Raw genomic sequence first — 19,430 nt, 5'->3', positions numbered from 1 at the left:
AGACCCCATGTCAATCACTTGTATGGTTGTGGAGAAATACCGATTTCAAATACAAAAGGGGAGAAAACTCCTAAAAGGGTTGACCAAAACACTTCGACTTAAATGGGTTGAAGTTGCCCCTTATTGTAAACAGTAATTTGGCAAACACATCATATCATTAACTGTTACAGTTTCTTTTGAATAAAGATTACAAGCAAAATTCACAAAATTTAGAATATGACCTTGACCTTGAACCTTGACCTCAAATTCAAGGTCATAGGTCAGTGAACTCAAATCGAAAGGCCCCAGGTCAATCACTTGTATAGTTGTGGAGAAATAATTATTTCAAATACATAATGGGAGAAAACTCCTATAAGGGTTAACCAAAAAACTTCGACTGAAATAGGTTGAAGTAGCGCCTTATTGTAAACAGTAATTTGACAAACACATCATATCATTAACTGTAACAGTTTCTTTTGAATAACGATAACAAGCAAAATTCAAAAAAAAATTAACATGACCTTGACCTCAATTTCAAAGTCATGGCTAAAATTGGAAGGTCCGAGGTCAATCAATTGTATGGATGTGGAGAAATTATGATTTCAAATACATAAGGGGAGAAAACTCCTATAAGGGTTAACCAAAACACTTCGACTGAATAGGTTGAAGTTTCGCCTTATTGTAAACAGTAATTTGGCAAACATATCATATCATTAACTGTAACAGTTTCTTTTGAATAACGAAAACAAGCAAAATTCAAAAAAAATTAACATGACCTTGACCTCAATTTCCTTCAAATGGGCCAAGGACTTCATTTCAAAAGACTGTATGACTCTATGACTTAACCGTATGAATTTATCCAACATATCGTCTATCTTAAATTTCTAAGGGAAACAACTCCCATAAGATATCCTCTGATCACTCCAGTCAAAATAAAACAAATCATTCTTAAGAGTAGACGAACAATTGGTGAAAACAGTTTGTAAAAATCTTTTACAGTTTTAGAGATATAGCGATAACAAGAATAAGGGGACACGAGGAGATAACTCCTATAAGAATAAGTGTTCGGCAGAAAAAAAAATAATCAGAAGAAAAACAAAAGGTCTTTTCACGAAAAGTGGAAAGACCTAATAATCAGAAGAAAAACAAAAGGTTTTTCCATTAAAAGTGGAAAGACCTAATTACAAGCTTAATAGGGATTCAGTTTTTTTGTTTTGTTATTCGAGGAATTTTCCACCTCTATACCCAAACAACAATATTACACTAAATAAAGGCAACAGTAGAAAACCGCTGTTCTATCAGATTAAATCAGATTAAAAGGCAAACTACGTATACCTACAAATAAATATGTATTTATACAAAAATTACTAGAGTCTCCTAAAGTATTAACACATTTTGACTTCTTTCAAAGCCAGTATCCCAACCTGGGGAATGGACTCCCTTATGAAACCAATGATGTACTTGCGTATAAGAACCAAAACAGGTGAAGCTATATGACAAAAAAAAAGACATACAAATCATAGCTAAATCCATATGAGGTCAATTTCTTAATTTCTATAATTCGACATTAAAAGAACGGTTTGTACTAAGTCATGTTAGAACCGAAGTAGTTGTCCGGCGGCTACAAGCATATTTCAAAAGAATTGTGCACTTCCTGCTAAAAGGATGAAATTTGCCATAGACCTTCCTCAACTATTACTCTTTTATTCAGATAGAGAGGCAATTGAAAAAAATGTCTCACTTCCGGTAAAATGGCGGACATCATACTTAAATCAGCCCAATATCGAACAGGTGTTATTATCATGCTAATAACATAATATTGGGTACAGACCTTTGTTATATACTACTTTTGGATATATGATATAGATAAAATGTCTTCAAAAACCCTACTTCCAGTAAAATCCAACATGGCGGATATAGTACTAGAATAAGCTTATTTTTAGGAAGGGTAATTAAAATGTGTTTTAATGTATTGCTACCTTCATTACAGGAACCTTTCTTTTGTGCTTTTCATGGATACAATGTATATGACATATCTCTTAACAAACCCTACTGCTGGTAAAATTCAGAATGGCGGTCATAGAAATATCAATTTTCTATTTTAATATTCAACTTTTTTCAAAATGTAAAGAACATTTTTGTTGTTGTTATTTTTTGCTTGTCATTAAACTATTGGCTTCTAGTTATCATCAAAACCACTTATTTTATTCTGTTGTAAATTTTTAAATCACACTTCCGATAAAAAAAATAAAAGAATGATGTAAATTTCAAAAATGAGTTCTCAATCCATATCTTTGATTTAGAGTTTTAGATAGATTGGTTAAAACAAAATAAAATTACTGTAGTACTAAAACATTTTTCAAATTACTACTAGTTGGCTCAAATTTACATGTTTATTCACAGTCACAACACATGCAAACAAAGCAGTGCACGAGAGACCCGATTTTTCACATTAACAACGACCGCAACATCCTCTGTATCTATCTGTATGAATACGTTGTCGATACCAATTTTGGCTTTAATATAACGGTTAAAGAGAGCGCCGCCGATTTACTGACGAGGCGTTAGGGCAGATTTGACGCTCTCCACGCTTGATGCGCGCTCTTTAGTGTGATCTAGCTGATTGGACGCGACCACTGTCTTTACAAAGAATGAGTTTGAGAATTGTGGTGTTTTCTTAGTGAAATGTCAAAACACTTAGAATGATTCTTTACTTGCTTTTTCACAATATTTGTTGCGTGGTATTCTTCGAAATTCTTGGCAGTTATTTTTCTCTAAGAACGTGCTTTTTTTTTTTTTTAAATTCGTCCGGATCAATAGCGGCAATCAGCCCCTAGTCCACTTTGTACATAAATATCAACTTCTAGCTTGTTCGTCTTGCAATTGTTTGGAGGTCTTGTTTGTCCAGTTGGGCAAGCAAATTGGAGACACCCCCGTCCCCTCTTGACTTGTAATCTATGGTGATAAATCTTGCCGCTTGACGGTGTATCCTTTCTAGATTATTTATGTTTGTTACCGTGAAGGGGTCACATACTATGGCTCCAAATTCCTTCGTTGATCAACGAGCGAGACGTAAGTTTTTTTTGCAATCTTGTGGGCAGTATTTCAAGTTTCTTCTTTGAAAGCCTAATGTTGAATTTGCTTTCTTTGCCACGTTTGATATGTGCGTGGTCCATTTGAGGTCTTCCAAAAATTGTAGGCCTAGGTACGGGTTATGCTTGACTTGTTGTAGTATGTGTCCATTTAAACTGTAGATTTTATGGCTTTTGTTTCTGATGCTTAGGATGTAGCATTTTTTGGCAATCCCTAGTACATTCACAATGTACAAGCTTCTGACAAAATTATGAGGCCTTTGAAAAAGTTATCCTCTTTGAGCCTTCGCCATCCATTAGCGCCTGAACTGGGTAGCAAAAGAGTCAATTCCAAGCTCGTCCCCCCTAAACACCTGGCTTAGGATATTGCACGTTTTACATGCTGGAAAAATTAGACCAAGTTGAGAGAATACCCTCAATTAGTCTTCCCTTTTGCGCAAATAGTTATTTTCCCTATTCGTTAACCATGCTAACCTCCCCCTTATAAGTTTGTGTGATCTTACAGTTAAACCTCGGTGATTTAGGCTGATTAATCATCATTCTGTATGTCAAAGTTACATCTTCAAATGCCATCAATGTCTCCCACGCAGTCTTTTTTTCCTTTTCAAGCATTCAGAGAACCATATCATAACTGGTAAAGACATGGAACACAGTAAGTGTGTGTAATCACTCATTGCCAGGTGTATTTGATAGGTCATTGATATATATGTAGCCACAGCTTTTTGCCTTCCCAAACACAATCCATAGTTCGTCTACCCCTGTCACGGAATAGAGAAACAGTAACGAGTATTTGAATCATGACTCGTGCAAGTTCGTGTTTCATTGCATCAGACACATGCACCATGATTCTATTGTCAGCCTCTTAATATGACCATGGTGATAAACTTGAAATACATCTCGAGGTAGATAAGATAGAAAATCATGAACATTTGTTATAAGAAGCAAGAGCTACATTTAAGGGGAGGGGATCCACAGACGAATCCAGAGTCAAAACAAGATTACTACAATAAGAAAGAACTTTTCAGTTTTCATTCGCAACAGCTTGCTCAATAGATTTTGAGTAAAAGGTAGTTGTAGCAACAATTGTCAGGATAATCTGTGTTATCCACCTCATGGTGATGTTTCAAGCTTAGCATCATGTTCACGTGAAGAGACTGACACTTGAATCAAGATGCTGTGTCTGATGCAGTAAAACACAGATTTAACTGAGTCATGACTCAAACAGTCGATACTGATGTTGCTGTCATTGCTGTTTCGCTTTTCAGTGACGTAGGGGCATACAAACTTTGGCTTGCATTTGGAAGTGGAAAAAGCTTTAGATATATATATATCTATTCATGACCTTTAAAATACTCACTCAAGGCATTGAGAGATTACACGTTTGCTGGAAAAGGAACTGCGTTGGTGACATGGTTGGGGTTTAAAGATGTGACTCTATTATTTAGAATGATGATTAATCAGCCAAAATCACCAGATATGGATGTGAAAATGTCATTGATAGAACGATATGTGGTTTGGTTGTAAGATCGAACAAATTCAGAATCGGGTTAACGAAGAACAAATGTGTTTTTGGAAGAGGAAAAACTTATTGAGGCCTTTCTCACGACTCAGTCTAGTCTTTTCAGCAAGTAAAACATGCAATATACCATGGGGTGCAATGAGTAACAAGCATGGTATTGGTTCCTATGCTAACTAGTCCATCGCTTATGAATGGCGATGGGGAAAATATGATCCATGGGAAACTTTTTGGACAACTCTTTGTGAGGCCTCTTCATCTTATCAGGAGCTTGTACATGATACTAGTAGATGTAAGAAACAATGCTAAGATCTTTGTAAATTGGAAAAATAAGCTCTCAAATTGTGAATAAACATATTTTTTGCGGCCATCAATAAGTCATTTTAAAGATGTCCAAGAACTTTGAGTGATTTTATTTTGTTTTAATCAATCTATCCAAAACTCTACATTGAAGATGTGGATTGAGGACTCATCTTTGTAATTTACGCCATATTGATTTTTTTTTCACTGGAAGAGTTAATTTTGTATTTAATCATATAAAACTGAATTGAATTAGTAGGTTTTAGGATGAGATAATGCCAAAAGTTTAATTACCAGCTAAAAAAACCCATTTTATTTACATTTGAAAAAAGTTGAATATTGAAATGAAAAATTATCATGATTCTATGTCCGCCATATTGGATATCACCGGAAGTAAGGGTTTTAAAGACATATGTCTTATACATTGTATCTATGAGAAGCACCAAAGAAAGGTTCCTGCACAATGTTATAACAGAAACAATACTTTAAAACACATTTCAATTACCCTCCCTAAAAATAAGTCTAGTACTATATCCACCATGTTGGATTTTACAGGAAGTAGGGATTTTGAAGACATGTTATCTATATCATTTATCCAAAAGAAGTACAAAACAAAGGTTTGTACCAACTATTATGATAGTAGCATGTTAATAACACCTTTTCACATACTAGCCTTCGATATTGGACGAATTAAAGTATGATGTCCGCCATTTTGAAATTTACCGGAAGTGAGACATTTTTTGTCAAATGTCTCCCTATCTGAAATGAAAGAGACATAGTTGAGGAAGGTCTATGCCTTTTATGCTTGTAGCAGTATGTGCACAATTTTTCACAAAGCCGCCGTACAATAGTGAATTCTGAGCTACTGCTACTTAAATTTGTAGATATCGCTATGGAGTTGTTATTTTAATTGCCTGTACATATTTTTAAATGACAAAGCAAAAAAGTAAGTGTACAGGGCTATAGAGTCCTAATACCTAAGGACTTGGTAATTGAAATATGGTCACCTGAATTCATCACATTCTTCAGTAAATTCTTGCTGAAGATGGGCATTCATTCGGCTGTAATGGATGTATTAAAATACGCAGACACGCGCGGGCGGATTGGGGACATGAATTCATTTATCTTGCCCTGTATGAAGCATAACATGGTATTTCCAGATGATTTTTTTTCTATTTTTATTTGTGAATTTTTCCTTCTGATTTTGTATTAAACATTTGTTATTACGCAAACAACCGCTGCCTTTGAAGATAAAACTTATTTATTTCCGTTGTTTAAATTGTAAAATTTGTGTATTTGTACGTCAGACAGAGTTTATATATCACTGGCCTTATTTTCATTATTATTGATCATCATTGTGAGTGGAATAAAATCTGTGAAAGTGATTGAATGTCTGTCTTGCGATGGGCATCTGATATTGACTCTGAATTTAAATAATTCTTTCTTTTATGTGATGTTGATCTTTATATATAGTCAATACGAATATCAAGTGAGCTATATTTGGTCAGGTTATATTACTGTTATATACATTTTAGTCTAACAGTAGTCATCTTACCTTGATCCCATTTTATTGTGCATTATGAGTAGAAAGACAATTGATTGATAGTTACTTAACATCCAGTGGCAAATATTTCATGCATATCCAGGGCGAGAACAAGTTCACAATAAATACAATAGGTAGGTTTTGAGCAGAAAGTAGATGAACCAGGGGTATGTCAAAGACAGACTCGTCCTTTTTCTAAAAAAGTTCATCGGAAGGTACCAAGACCTTATTCATAAATATTCCGTATCAACTTCACAAACATAATGGTCTTGAAGTATAGATTCTGGGTACTGAGGTTGTTTACCATCTTAATAACGTGTTATACTATTCTTTTATTTGTCTTTATGAATAGAATTTTTACTGTTAAGTCTTTTTTTTTAATTATTATTAATATCCATTTGACGTGGCTCGGTACTTGTACATCCCTCCATTGTGTCATTGTTCGCGAATCCACGTCTTTCATTTTGCTAATGTGCTTTGCCTATATGCCTTTTGGTGTTTCATTGATACACATGCTGTGGCTCTGTACTTATACATCCCGTTATTGAGCTATTGTAAAACATTTTTGTATTCTAGTTATTCATTTTTGCTTATGCGCTTTATGTAGATGCTATTTTTTTATGTTTTCCTTGATAAATATACGACGTTGTTCTGTACTTATACATCCTGTCATTGTGTTCTTGTACTATGGTAAATTTGTGTAATCTACTCTACTATTTTGGTGATTTGCTTGTCTATATGCCATGTTATGCTTCTTTATAACATATTTGTTTGTTTTTATTGTGATTACGATTATTAAACAATGTTGACTGCTGTACCCCTATTTTTGACATTTTACCTATTATGTCTGTTTGTTTTGTTCAATGTAAAGGAATTTGATGCGACTGTCATTCAAGTGAGAGGTTTAGCTAGCTTTAAAAATAGGTTTATTCCACCATTTGTTACATAAGAAAATGCCTGTACATACCAAGTCAGAAATATGACCGTTGTTATTCATTCGTTTAATTTGTTTGATCGTTTGATTTTGCCATTCGATTAGGGAATTTCCTTTCGAATTTTCCTCGGAGTTAAGTATTTTTAAGATTTGTCGTTTTTTCTGTACTTCCGTTTTGTTTAGTATGTTTACCCTCATTGGGTTAATTAGTCTGAGATACAAAATTATAAGCCTACCAACTCTGATGAGTTTTACAACCACCGGATCAATGCAGCTACTGTCAGGATATACACAGTGATATCATTAGCCAAATAGACTACGGAACAAATTTTAAGTGTTCAATGCCTTTCAACTTCTTATTTGTTTTTCTGTTTAATTTTAATCACCAAAGATGAATCCCATGTAGACAAAAAGCGCGTCTGGTTTACCAAATCCTTACTCTGGTACCTCCGGCTCTGATGAGTTTTAACACTGTATCGAAGTTACCTCTGTTGGAAGATTAGATACTTACCTAGTAGTCACCGTTGTTGTAATGACATGAAATATCAGTGAATAATTTAATTTTGGATGTAACGCGTCTTCTGATTGGCTGACGTTATTTTGTTGTCAGCCCGTAGATATAATTTAGTCATGTGACCATGACGTCATCAAAGTTTTTTCATGGTTTTCTACGGTTTAAAATGAAATTTAGAATTAAATTATAAGAAATGACTGTAATATTTTTTCTGTCTATTCGAAATAACATAAAAAATGTGGTGCACACTGTTAAATAACCCGCTTCGCGCGTTATTCAGTGTGCACCTGCACCAAATTGTTTATGCTATTGCTTCATAGACAGAAAAAATATTACAGTCATTTCTTAATTAAATTGTAAAAACTATTCGAAACGCTATATTTTTATTTACTAAGCAGAATTTGATGAATGTTGAAACTTTTGATTAAATTAAATTTCAATAGTTTTGATATGTCTGTTTTATAAACAATGCAATTGGAGGTTAAGCTAGCTATAAAACCAGGTTAAATCCACAGATTTCTTCGGAAAAAGCCTGTACCGAGGAAAGACTATTAGATTTTTTTCACTAGTACCGTTGATTCTGATTTATAGCGTTTATATTTGTCAGTTGTTATGGACTCCCCCTTTTAGAATTTGGTTTGGTGTTCGATATATTTTTGTTATACTTTTTTCCATTCCATGGCAAACAAAAATTTTTATGCAGACATAACGCAGGCCTGACATACTATATAATAACCTTTGTATCTTTCATTTTTTTTTCTATCAATGCACATGTGTTATTTATTTGGAGGAATAACAATTTTGTTCAGATTGAGTGCGTATGACTGTGTTCTTTGACGCACACTCAACGTTTGTGGTCACAAGTGAAGCGTAGATGCAAAGTTTTTGAAGAAACTTTCTGTTTTGAATGACAAAGTTTCTTCGTATTTCACAGTAAAACTGCAAAAAATGATGGGTAAACAGTTATACTCGAACCTAAGAAAATATTGATTAACATGGAGCTTCTAACGCGATTGCTTTGTTCTTTGATCGTTTCTACGAGCTAATGTATGTACATGGTGAATGTTTGATATTTTGATTGGTACTGTTTCAAAGATCTTCTAATAATTTACAATTGAAGATCATATAACACTCTGGATAAACAATTAAGCATCCCCACCGATGGGATTTCGACATGGTTTAGTCAAATAAACATGTGACGGGTTTTACCAAGTTATATTTACATTCAGCTCTCGGGGCTTCCATGTAATCTTGATGGGTAAAATAACGAATGCCACGAATTTAACAAATGATATAACCACCCATAAAAATGATTATATAAATCAATATATGTAATTACTGGATTTTCTGAATCGCCTACCTTGTAATTATTAAATAATTCCTTCTTCCACTGTTCAATCGTTCTATTTTACCTGTAATAAGATTGTATCTGCAACTTTATTAAATGTGCGGATATTAAACATAAACAGTATTGGGTGCAGTGTCCATGGTAAATTGATATTTAAATTTCGACGATTATTAACAACTATTTTAAGTTTATATGCAACACCTTACATGCCAGATTGGTTACACGAATTTTACAGTTCATTTATTTATTTACAAACACTTCCTTTTACTTCAGGTGTAGAGTGTAAAATGGGGCGATTTTTTAATTTGGTACAAATTTTTTACCTTTGAAATGTTTCCTGCTTGTTTAATGAACAAAGCTTAAACAGAAGACTTCCTGATTGGGTATTTAATATGTAAAATGTCCATTTCAACACTCATTTTTCACATTTGGATTTTAACATACATAAACTTAGGTGAGTGACGTTCCATATTTTGTTAATTATATTAGAATCACTTTCATCTTCGAATTAAATGGTCCTCCCGTTTGAATGGTTTTACACTAGTAATTTTGGGGCCCTTTATAGCTTGTTGTTCGGTGTGAGCCAAGGCTTCGTGTTGAAGGCCGTACTTAACCTATAATGGTTTAATTTTTAAATTGTTATTTGGATGGAGAGTTGTCTCATTGGCACTCACACCACATCTTCCTATATCTATTTTATATAATAGATTCATCTAGCATTCTTCTCGAATTAACGAACGGGAATTTATGAGTTACTAAACACTTAACTTTTTGCTGGATTTTAAAAGTCAATTTACCAAAGATAAGATTAATTTAAAACAAGTAAACTATAGAGGAAGTTCTTTGAATTTGCTATCCTACATCTTTATATTGGAGTTAGATTTCATACAATAGTCATAACTAATCAGTAGAATGAGACGATGTTGCGTTATGTTCAGAGTAAACTGTAAAAGAATTTTACTGTAAAAAATGTAGATACATTTAGTATTTTTTTTTGCTTCAAACTATAAATTAGTTGGTGCAACAGTATTGTTACTTTTAGAAATAAATATTTTAAACCAAACATAAAGATTTATCGATAAATTTCTTAAACCTTTTTTGCTTTATAAATAGTAATACTTTTAAACACTGGATTTACCCTTTTATATAATTCCTGCTAGCATTATGAAATTATACAATTTGTTGATTTTCATTTTGTGGCGAACGTCTCTAGATGAATTGTGATAAAATGTAGCGATTTTGACCAATTCACGATCATTTATATTTATCCTTATCGAAGTCGTCTCATTAATAAAAATGAAATCTATTCAAGCTACACACACCGAATCAGCTACGACATATACACTTATTCAGATTGAGCAAACCATACACTATTATCCAGCAAATCAAGTTATAATGGGAATACTTATACTTTATTTAAAAAAAGCAATACTGCTTATAAAAGTATAACAAAATATACATCAATTTCAATACGAACATACATCAAACAATAACAATAATAGATAGGAGGGAATTATATAGATATACAATTGAATAACAGCGGCCTAGCAGCAAAGCTTTTCGGCAACAACATTCCATAACTAATTAAGTTTTTTGTACTGATAACAACTGAACAAGTTTGAAAGCTGAAGGATTTCCCCAATAGTATTGTATTTACAAATGTATATAACTTTGATGCATATCTTCGTGTTTTTAAAAATAAAAATATAAAAAACGATATTCATCTTCAATTACTCAATCGCCACAGATTGCACACGATCTTTCATTTAATATATGTTAAAATTATAAAAGCGACCAGTTTCAAGCTTAAAACAATGTACATGTATTTTGTTTTTATAAAAAAAATTTAAAATATCATTGACGGCTCTTCTAAATAAAACCATAAACCAGACATATCCATACATATCCATACATTTGGATGGAGAGTTGTCTCATTTGCATTCACATCACATCTTCCTATATCTATATCGTATATATGTTTGTAAAAAAACTAATGATTCTCCAAAAACTAGTTTGCTTCATTTTCCATTAACCATTGATTTACCAATGTGCGACACTAAGGAAATGTTTTGATAGTTTTCAGTTTTGATTAGTACCTCCTTAATAATAACATAATTGACGCAAAGTTCAGGAAAATTTCCTGTGTTAAATTGTCATTGAATAGAGTACACAATACTGGAACCAATAAGATTTTTCCTGTTAGCAAATACTTAGTAATTGTATTTTAGAGCCTATGTATTTGTATTGCTTCAAATGGCGCAATTATCTTTCAAAAAATGTTCCTCAAAATATTTTCGTTTCTTTCTTCAAAATTTGGATTAGCCACACAAAGGTCATTTAACCATTGTTTTTTTTTTCAAATGAATTTAAAATTGTTTGAGTGTTACATTGTTTATCATAAGAGTTTTTTTTTTTGAATTTTACGAAATTTGTCATCTATGTCCTCAATGTATATCAGTTGCCGTCTTTGTCCGAATGTAAGTTTTATGCCATATTTGTCCTAATGTTAGTTAAAAATATTGATATGAAAAATTCTAACATATATCTATAACAAGCATATCATTGAATATAGACAGATGGATTATAAAGGCCGATACATATCATTTGTATAATTATGAAATATGAAACATGTAGAGCGCAAATGGGGTCTACATATGTGCAGATGATTGAAAAATATATCAAGAAGCGTTTCGCCGGGTTTTCATGATTTGTATAAAAACTGCTTTATAACAACGAACAAACACACATGTGATGAGAGGAGCATAGTACGTATTCAATAGGAATACCAATAACTTTACGGTATTCCACTGTTGTTCATGAAACAAACATGACTATTGCGAAGATAAAAAAGTAATTTTAATATGAAAGTTGTTATTTACTGTCTGTTTCTCTGTATATTTGCCTTTGTTTTGCCTTTGTTGTAGTTCAGTGATTCAGTTGATCCGTTGTTTTCCTCTTATAGACGATAAGGAATAGTAATTTATCGAAGAGATTCGAAGATCTTTTAGCTCCATACATTTCAATTACCGTTATTGTCACAATCTTCGTCAAAATACTCGATCAAGATTTCCCTGACAGCTGACGAGCTGCAAGAACATTAGTCAGTAGAACAGAAATAGTTAAAGTTGAAAATATACAAAAACATCAATTAACGAAACACTGAACTCCAATGTAATTTGAAAAGGTTGCAAGTTCATAAAACCTGACAAAACTAAACGATCGACTACATCAATCAACGGAACGACTCGGAACCAATTGTATCATTCTGACTTTGTACATGAATTTGTCGAACAAAACGGTGGGTTTATAGCTAGCTTAACCTCTCACGTGTATGAAAGTTGTTTATAGATTTAGATATATGACCAAAGAACCAATACATAGTTGTTAATTCATTAGATCTCAGTTATCTTTCCTTGTCCAATGATGGTATAAATCAAACCGAGTTTTCTTTTTTTTGCCTGTTTTTTTGTACACTTATGTGAACATTTTCCAAAGGTTGAACCACAACCAATCTTATAGTATTCTTGTCTTTATCAAAATTAAGATATCAATAAACTAAACCAACATTTTGATATCTACAGAAACAGTCGATTTACGTGGTTAAAAGCCCGTCAGAACTGACATACGTGTTTTACACCACATACCGTCATACCCGGTATTTAATGCTATTGGATTAATTAAAAAGTAAAATAAACTATCGGACTCCGAGGGATATTCAAAAGGGAAAGTCCGTTGTCAAACGGCAAAATCAACGTTCGAACACATCAAACCTTTTACCCGTAGAAAACAACTGTCATATTCCTGCCTTGGTACAGGTATTTTCTTATGTAAACGTACATCTAGCAGAGTAAAAGGACTCATTTATCTAAATATTGAGTTACTTGTTTAGGAGGAGTTACGGATTCAAAATGCCGATTTCATCATATATATCTCTCATGTTTGATGATATAGTTAAGTATGCGAATAGAAAGGATACGGCAAAGTGCTGCTGTTGACAGCGAATTAGACACTTTATTTTGACTAAAAAGTAAGATAACCAAACAGAAAAACAAACTACGAGGAAAATTCAAAACGGAAAGTCCGAAATAAAATGGCAAAATAAAACGCTCAAATTCATTAAAGGAATGGATAACAACTCGCATATATCTGACTTGATACGTAATTCACGAATAATATTGATGAAAATATTTGCGACATAAGCATACCTATTGTTATGCAGCATTAAGATGCAAAATCATTGAAGGTGTTTCGTTCACAAAAATAATTTGTCTTGAGATTATATCTACGTATACTAAGTATTACATTGTTCTTTTACTGTAATCAAACGAAATGCATCGGTAGTATCATTACTAGTTTAAGCCTCGGTCACACCTTACCGGATAGCTCGAACGGACGCCTAACGGACGTACAGGACAGAACGGACGTCGAACGTACATCCAACGGACGAGTACCGGATTAAACGGACACCCAACGGAAGCGAATAGATAAAACGGATGAACAAAATATTCTGAAAATTAAAGGCAATAAACCATCTAAAAATTTAAGGCAATAAACCATGAGAAATTTCAATTGGCATTTGTCCGTTTTACATCCGGTAGACATCCGTTTTAACCGTTATCCTTCCGTTAATGTCCGTTTAACATCCGTTTTATCCGTTAGGCGTCCGGTAGACGTCTCTTGGTGAATAAGTCTACCGGATCTATAACGGATGCATAACGGACACGTAACGGATACAAAACGGACGAGTACCGTACAAAACGGACGCATAACGGATGCCTAACGGACGTTCAACGGACATTTTATCCGTTGGACGTCCGTTCAAAGTTTTGAACATGCTCAAAATTTTCCACCGGACAGAACGGACGTCAACGGATAAAACGGACGCTTAACGGACGCCTAACGGATATGGACGGACGCCTAACGGATAAGAACGGACTTGAACGGATTGAAAAAAAGTTATCCGTTAGGCGTCCGTTCGAGCTATCCGGTAAGGTGTGACCGAGGCTTTAATAACTATCATGCAAATGCCTAAATACACATATTTGTAAAAGTCATAACTAAATACTGTTGTGAACTATTGGCATCCGGCATTTCTGCATTATTAACGATTCGAGCACAGTTTCAATTTGAAAATCTTGTTGGAACAAATATTATATACTTTGTTAAAAAAAATGGTCTGAAAGTGATGTTATCAAAATGCCCGATTTTTTAATTTATGGAGGCTCGAGACTACAACAATTTCAGCAAAACTTTTAACATTTTATTTTTTTTATTACAAATTTGACTTATTACACTATTAGTTTTTACTTTATGATATGATACAAAAATCAACCCGGAATATCGATTCATTTTGTCCCCAGTTGACTTTAAAATGTTAATACCATTGGAAATGCTCTAAATTATCTCCCTTTGGTGCAACAATACCATTTGTTGACATTAAAGATAACATATTCTTTTTTAACTCATCTGTGACCTATATTATTTTTTTTTTTTTTTCAAATCAGCTGAACTTTAACTAAACAGTTGTGAAATTTAAGTGATTTCTGTGATTTATTTATTTTTTTATTTTGATATTACTACTATTTCTCCTATCAGTTCAACATAAAAAAAAGTACCTTTACAAAAATGCATTCTTCTTTCGAAGGCAGATTGTGAGCTTAAGTGAACGGTGACCTCATTTTTTTTATTATGGTATTGGGATGTTTATGGAAAAAGACATTTTTCAAAATAAATTCATGTTGTGCCGTTTTAGTTTTAGCATTATAAAATACAAGGCATAAGCGGTTATAAATATGTTTGTTTAAAACCTTTCTTCTTTTAACAGACGAAGCTTCAGTTACTGCTCCTGATGAGTCCCTTACAACTGTTACAGAACCAAGGACATTTTCGTGGACAGTAAAGAATACGATGGAAACTACCTCTTTAGTATATTATCCAGAAACATCGTCATCATCATCATTGACGACGACGTCTTCGATTTTGTCTTCGTCCTCTCAATCATCATCATCATCAACATCGACGTCATCACCATCATCATCGAAGTCGTTGCCGTCTTTATCGTCGTCCTCACAATCGTCAGCAACATCGTCGTCATCACAATCGTCAGCAACATCGTCGTCATCACCATCATCATCCAAGTCGTTGTCGTCTTCATCGTCATCATCACAATCATCATCAACATCGACGTCATCACCATCATCATCGAAGTCGTTGTCGCCTTCATCGTCGTCCGCACCAACATCATCCTCAACATCATCGTCATCATTAGCAGCAGTAACAACAGAATTAACATCATTACCATCATCAACACTGGCAAAAACACCAGAAACATCAACTTCTTCAAAGACAATTCTTATATCTACTACAGAAATTTGGTCTTCAGACATTTCTTCGCACTCTCAGATAGAACCATCCACCAATGAAACAAATAGACCAAAGGGTAACAACAATGCAGATTCTATAGGTAAGGAAACACACTTTTTCAGATTTTTTGTGTTTAAAAGTCGTACTTTTCCACAGATATATGACATGTATGGTTGTGCCGTCTAGTTTATGTTGATTTTTACGTAAGATTTATTTAAAAGTACAAAACTTATAAAAAAAAGTACGTCATACGCGCGTTACATCTACGTAAATCTCATCTTTAATGCTCTTACCAATAAGTGACATTTAGCAACATGATAAATCTAACATGGTTGAATTATATCATATACAGTTTAATTGATGAAAAGAAATTTAAGTCTCAGAATTTATCAGAGGAATTAATTATAAGTTCGTAATTATTTGTAATATTTACCCATATGTGACAATGTTTGACACTATTTTCTTGGTAAGCGTGGGGAATCCCCTGTTTTGAAATGATGACTGCTAGTGAACAAAATGTAGTTGTAATTTTTACTCAGACTGAAAAAGTAGAAAAAATATAAAAAGAAAGATTAATGATTAGCTTTGTCCATCTACTATATAAGTAAATACATCAAATAATTAAATATTGTCTACTCAATAGGGCATTATAATAAGTGGAAATAATAAGATGAAAAGTTAAAGACAGAATGAAACATCTCCGAATTTGTACTTACCATATGCAGCACGAAATGTGCCACTAGTTGATTAGGAGTTGCTTACAATCCTGGAGCAACTATCTATGAGTTTTCTTTTCATTTATCTGAGTTGACTTTTAGATGCAGTATTTTGTCTTTTCGTCGTCCTCCTTTTTTGTCACTGCATTGTCTGATTATCTCGACCTATGGGGTTTTGAATCATCTCTTAGTATTTACGGCCCCCTTTTTCAATGTAAGTAAAAATATCATCAACATTACTTTCTAAATAAAATCAATACTAATACTACAAATCATTTTAGGTAGTATTATTGGCGGATCACTTGGTGGAGTTGTGTTCGTAGTACTAACAGTTGTCGTTTTAGTTTGTTGTATAAAACGGTATGTAATTGTAGAGTAATAGTGTTTATCTGTTATGTAAGTTTTTGTCAATTTCTCAGTATGCTTTAGAATTCCAGATTCAAAGATTTCAGTTTTTTTTTCTTTTTAACTCAAAAGGTCACAAATAGTTCAAAATTTGAAACGTATTTGTTAAAAAAAGAAATCGTATATATGTCTTTTTCTTCATAACTGTGGTGTGAAGATATATGCAGCTGTAAAAATGGAATATAGGTAATCACTATTTTACGAAATTTTCCTTTTTCCTTGCTGACTGATAATTTCCTTTCTCCATTGAGTCGAGTGATATGAAAATTATTGCTAGAAACTAAGGGGCACGTGGCGTTGCTTGTGAAATTGACAACGCCGTCATAGGTAAAATAGCGTTACACAGTATTCATTGGTCATCTCAACTCAATCTGTTTTCTCACTTTCGCCGTACTAGGTTCAAGCGAGAAAATCAATCTCGTTGAGATTATCAACTATAATCTATGAAATAGTAAAATAAAACCGATAATATATGAATATAGTATAAACTATGTCAATTTCAATCACGATGATTTACAAGAATTAAGATTTTAAACGACACGTGAATATCTCATAATAAAATTAACGGTACCAATTTTCTTGCACCAGATGCGCCTTTCGACAATACATGTCTCTTTAGTGATGCTCGTGGCCAAAATATTTGAAATCCAAAGCTTATATAAAAGACGAAGAGCTATAATCCAACAGGTCCAAAAAGTATAGCCAAATCCGTGAAAGGAATCAGAGCTCTGCATGAGGGAGATACATTCCTTAATCTATAATAAATTCTAATAATTTGTAACAGCAAATTTTAATATCACAAAAAAATCCGTATTTTCATGCCAGTACCGAAGTACTGGCTACTGGGCTGGTGATACCTTCGCAGAGGTATCGACCCAGTGGTAGTAATACAATTAACGGTACCATAAAATGCATATGAATTTAGTTTGAATCGAGCTTAAACATGAAATGCGCATGAAACGACTTCGCCCGCGATTTACGTGAATCCCATGAAAGTAAAGTTATTCTCAAAACTCAATTAAGATCAAGAATAATATCATTTGTTTGGTAAATTCACATGAAATACACCAGCATTTTTACTTAAGTTTTACGTATATATAAACTCGTTTGAAATTCACGTGCATAAATTTCCCTGTGCAGTAAATGAAAATGTATCAAATTTGTTTTCATTATCATTGCAGCTGCAGATCAACACCTTACAAACAGGAAATTCTCAATGAAGTGCCGGTTTCTTTTTCCAGTGGTAACAGTACTGGAGGCAGTTCTGTCAATATCGATATGCAACCAATCGACGACAGACTAAATCTACCTGTTGAAATAAACCAACCACGTGATAGTTTATTTACAGATTTAAGTTTTGGTGCTTTATTGCGGAGATCTAGCAACCGTTCAATGAAATCAATAAAATCGAACAGATCAAATCGCCAAAAAAATACAAAAAGAGACAGGGTAGATGATCGACCACAATATTTGAATAGACCATCTCAGCTTATGGCTTTCATGTGGCAGACAATACGCCGGCGAAGATCAAGAAGCTTTACAAATACCAATTCTCAAGACAATTTCAAAAGAAAAGTGTCTAAATCGAAAAGTTTGAATGACCTTACTGATGATTTAAATATAAAATCACATTTAGAAGTACATAAGACGAGTACAGACCCTAGTATGTCTCAATACAATAGTCAATCTACGGAGACCATTTCCACAAATGATGCAATCTCTATAGAAGATGATAGTGATATACAAACTGATTCCAGTATAAACAGTCATCCTACTTTTGAAGTAAAAGTCACTTCTTATGATTAATAATGTTTTAATCTATATGGCAACAATTTGTTTTCTAATTCTTACTTTCTATGTCAAACTTGGCAAAACTTTAAACATAAATTTCGACTTCCAAAGTTGTTTATAATAAAACTTCTATCTTTCGTCCCTCCTTTCTATATTAAGAGTATTATAAGAAATATTTTTTGTAAATTGTTTAGCAATATTGATACCTTGAATTTATAGACTTCAAAGTTGTGTCCTGGTTATACGAAAATGCTACACCACTAAGATTTATCCTATCTATATGAGACGGGCTGCATACAGTAGTTTCTCAGAACGAATGAATCAATGATAACGTTTAGACATAAAGATGATGTCCTAGTAATAAATCTTTTTGAATTGAGGAACTATTTTGAACGCAACTTTTTTTAATTTAAGGTTAACACGGACAGAGTTAAGTCATATCTTGATCTAAATCTAGAAGTTGACAATCAGGGTAGTTGAAAACAAAAAATTATAACACACGAGGGGATTACAGCTACCCTATTGTTAACTTTCCATTTCTATGTAGCGAAATTCAAGGAGCACCTTTATATCAAGAATATATATCACAATTGATACGATGTTTCAGAGCTTGAGATTCTTTTCAATATTTCGTTGATAAAGAGTTTATTTTTACAAGGAATTTATTGAACCAAGGGTTGGTTTTAGGCGGTAACGTTTTACGGTTAGTGATGAATGCCTGCTTCAAAGATGATAAAGGATATGTACCAATGGTCGTTACCTCAATCAACACCTCTAATACAAGATGTTTTAACCCGATGGCTATAACAGCTAAGACGACCGATATTGAATGCTGTATCAGCGACGTTCAATTTGGTCAAACGAATGGGATAAGACTTAATAATGGGTTGTAGACAGTTCAAAATACGTTCCAAGTTATTTCAAAGAGT

The 19,430-nt window shown here is 33.3% G+C and overlaps 1 protein-coding gene across 1 annotated transcript; it reads left to right on the top strand.

Annotated features, from left to right (window-relative positions):
• The first annotated feature begins 9,526 nt into the window (after nt 1-9,526).
• LOC134707296 (uncharacterized) lies at nt 9,527-18,584 on the top strand. The gene is made up of 4 exons (XM_063566943.1): nt 9,527-9,680; nt 15,051-15,689; nt 16,587-16,665; nt 17,892-18,584. Exons 1-4 carry the CDS (start codon nt 9,626-9,628, stop codon nt 18,514-18,516), a joined length of 1,398 nt encoding a protein of 465 aa, XP_063423013.1. The 5' UTR covers nt 9,527-9,625; the 3' UTR covers nt 18,517-18,584.
• Nucleotides 18,585-19,430: the final 846 nt, after the last annotated feature.

Source organism: Mytilus trossulus, chromosome 2 (assembly GCF_036588685.1).
Source record: "Mytilus trossulus isolate FHL-02 chromosome 2, PNRI_Mtr1.1.1.hap1, whole genome shotgun sequence".
Lineage (NCBI taxonomy): Eukaryota > Metazoa > Mollusca > Bivalvia > Mytilida > Mytilidae > Mytilus > Mytilus trossulus.
The sequence above is the reverse complement of the archived record's forward strand: the minus strand, read 5'-3'. Positions and strand labels throughout refer to the sequence as shown.

Bases quoted from the DNA above. Each gene is read 5' to 3' on its own strand.
- LOC134707296 (XM_063566943.1), top strand. From the start codon at position 9,626: ATGTCCATTTCAACACTCATTTTTCACATTTGGATTTTAACATACATA. The intron at 9,681-15,050 runs GTGAGTGACGTT...TTCTTTTAACAG, and splicing joins TTTAACATACATAAACTTAG to ACGAAGCTTCAGTTACTGCT. The intron at 15,690-16,586 runs GTAAGGAAACAC...AAATCATTTTAG, and splicing joins CAACAATGCAGATTCTATAG to GTAGTATTATTGGCGGATCA.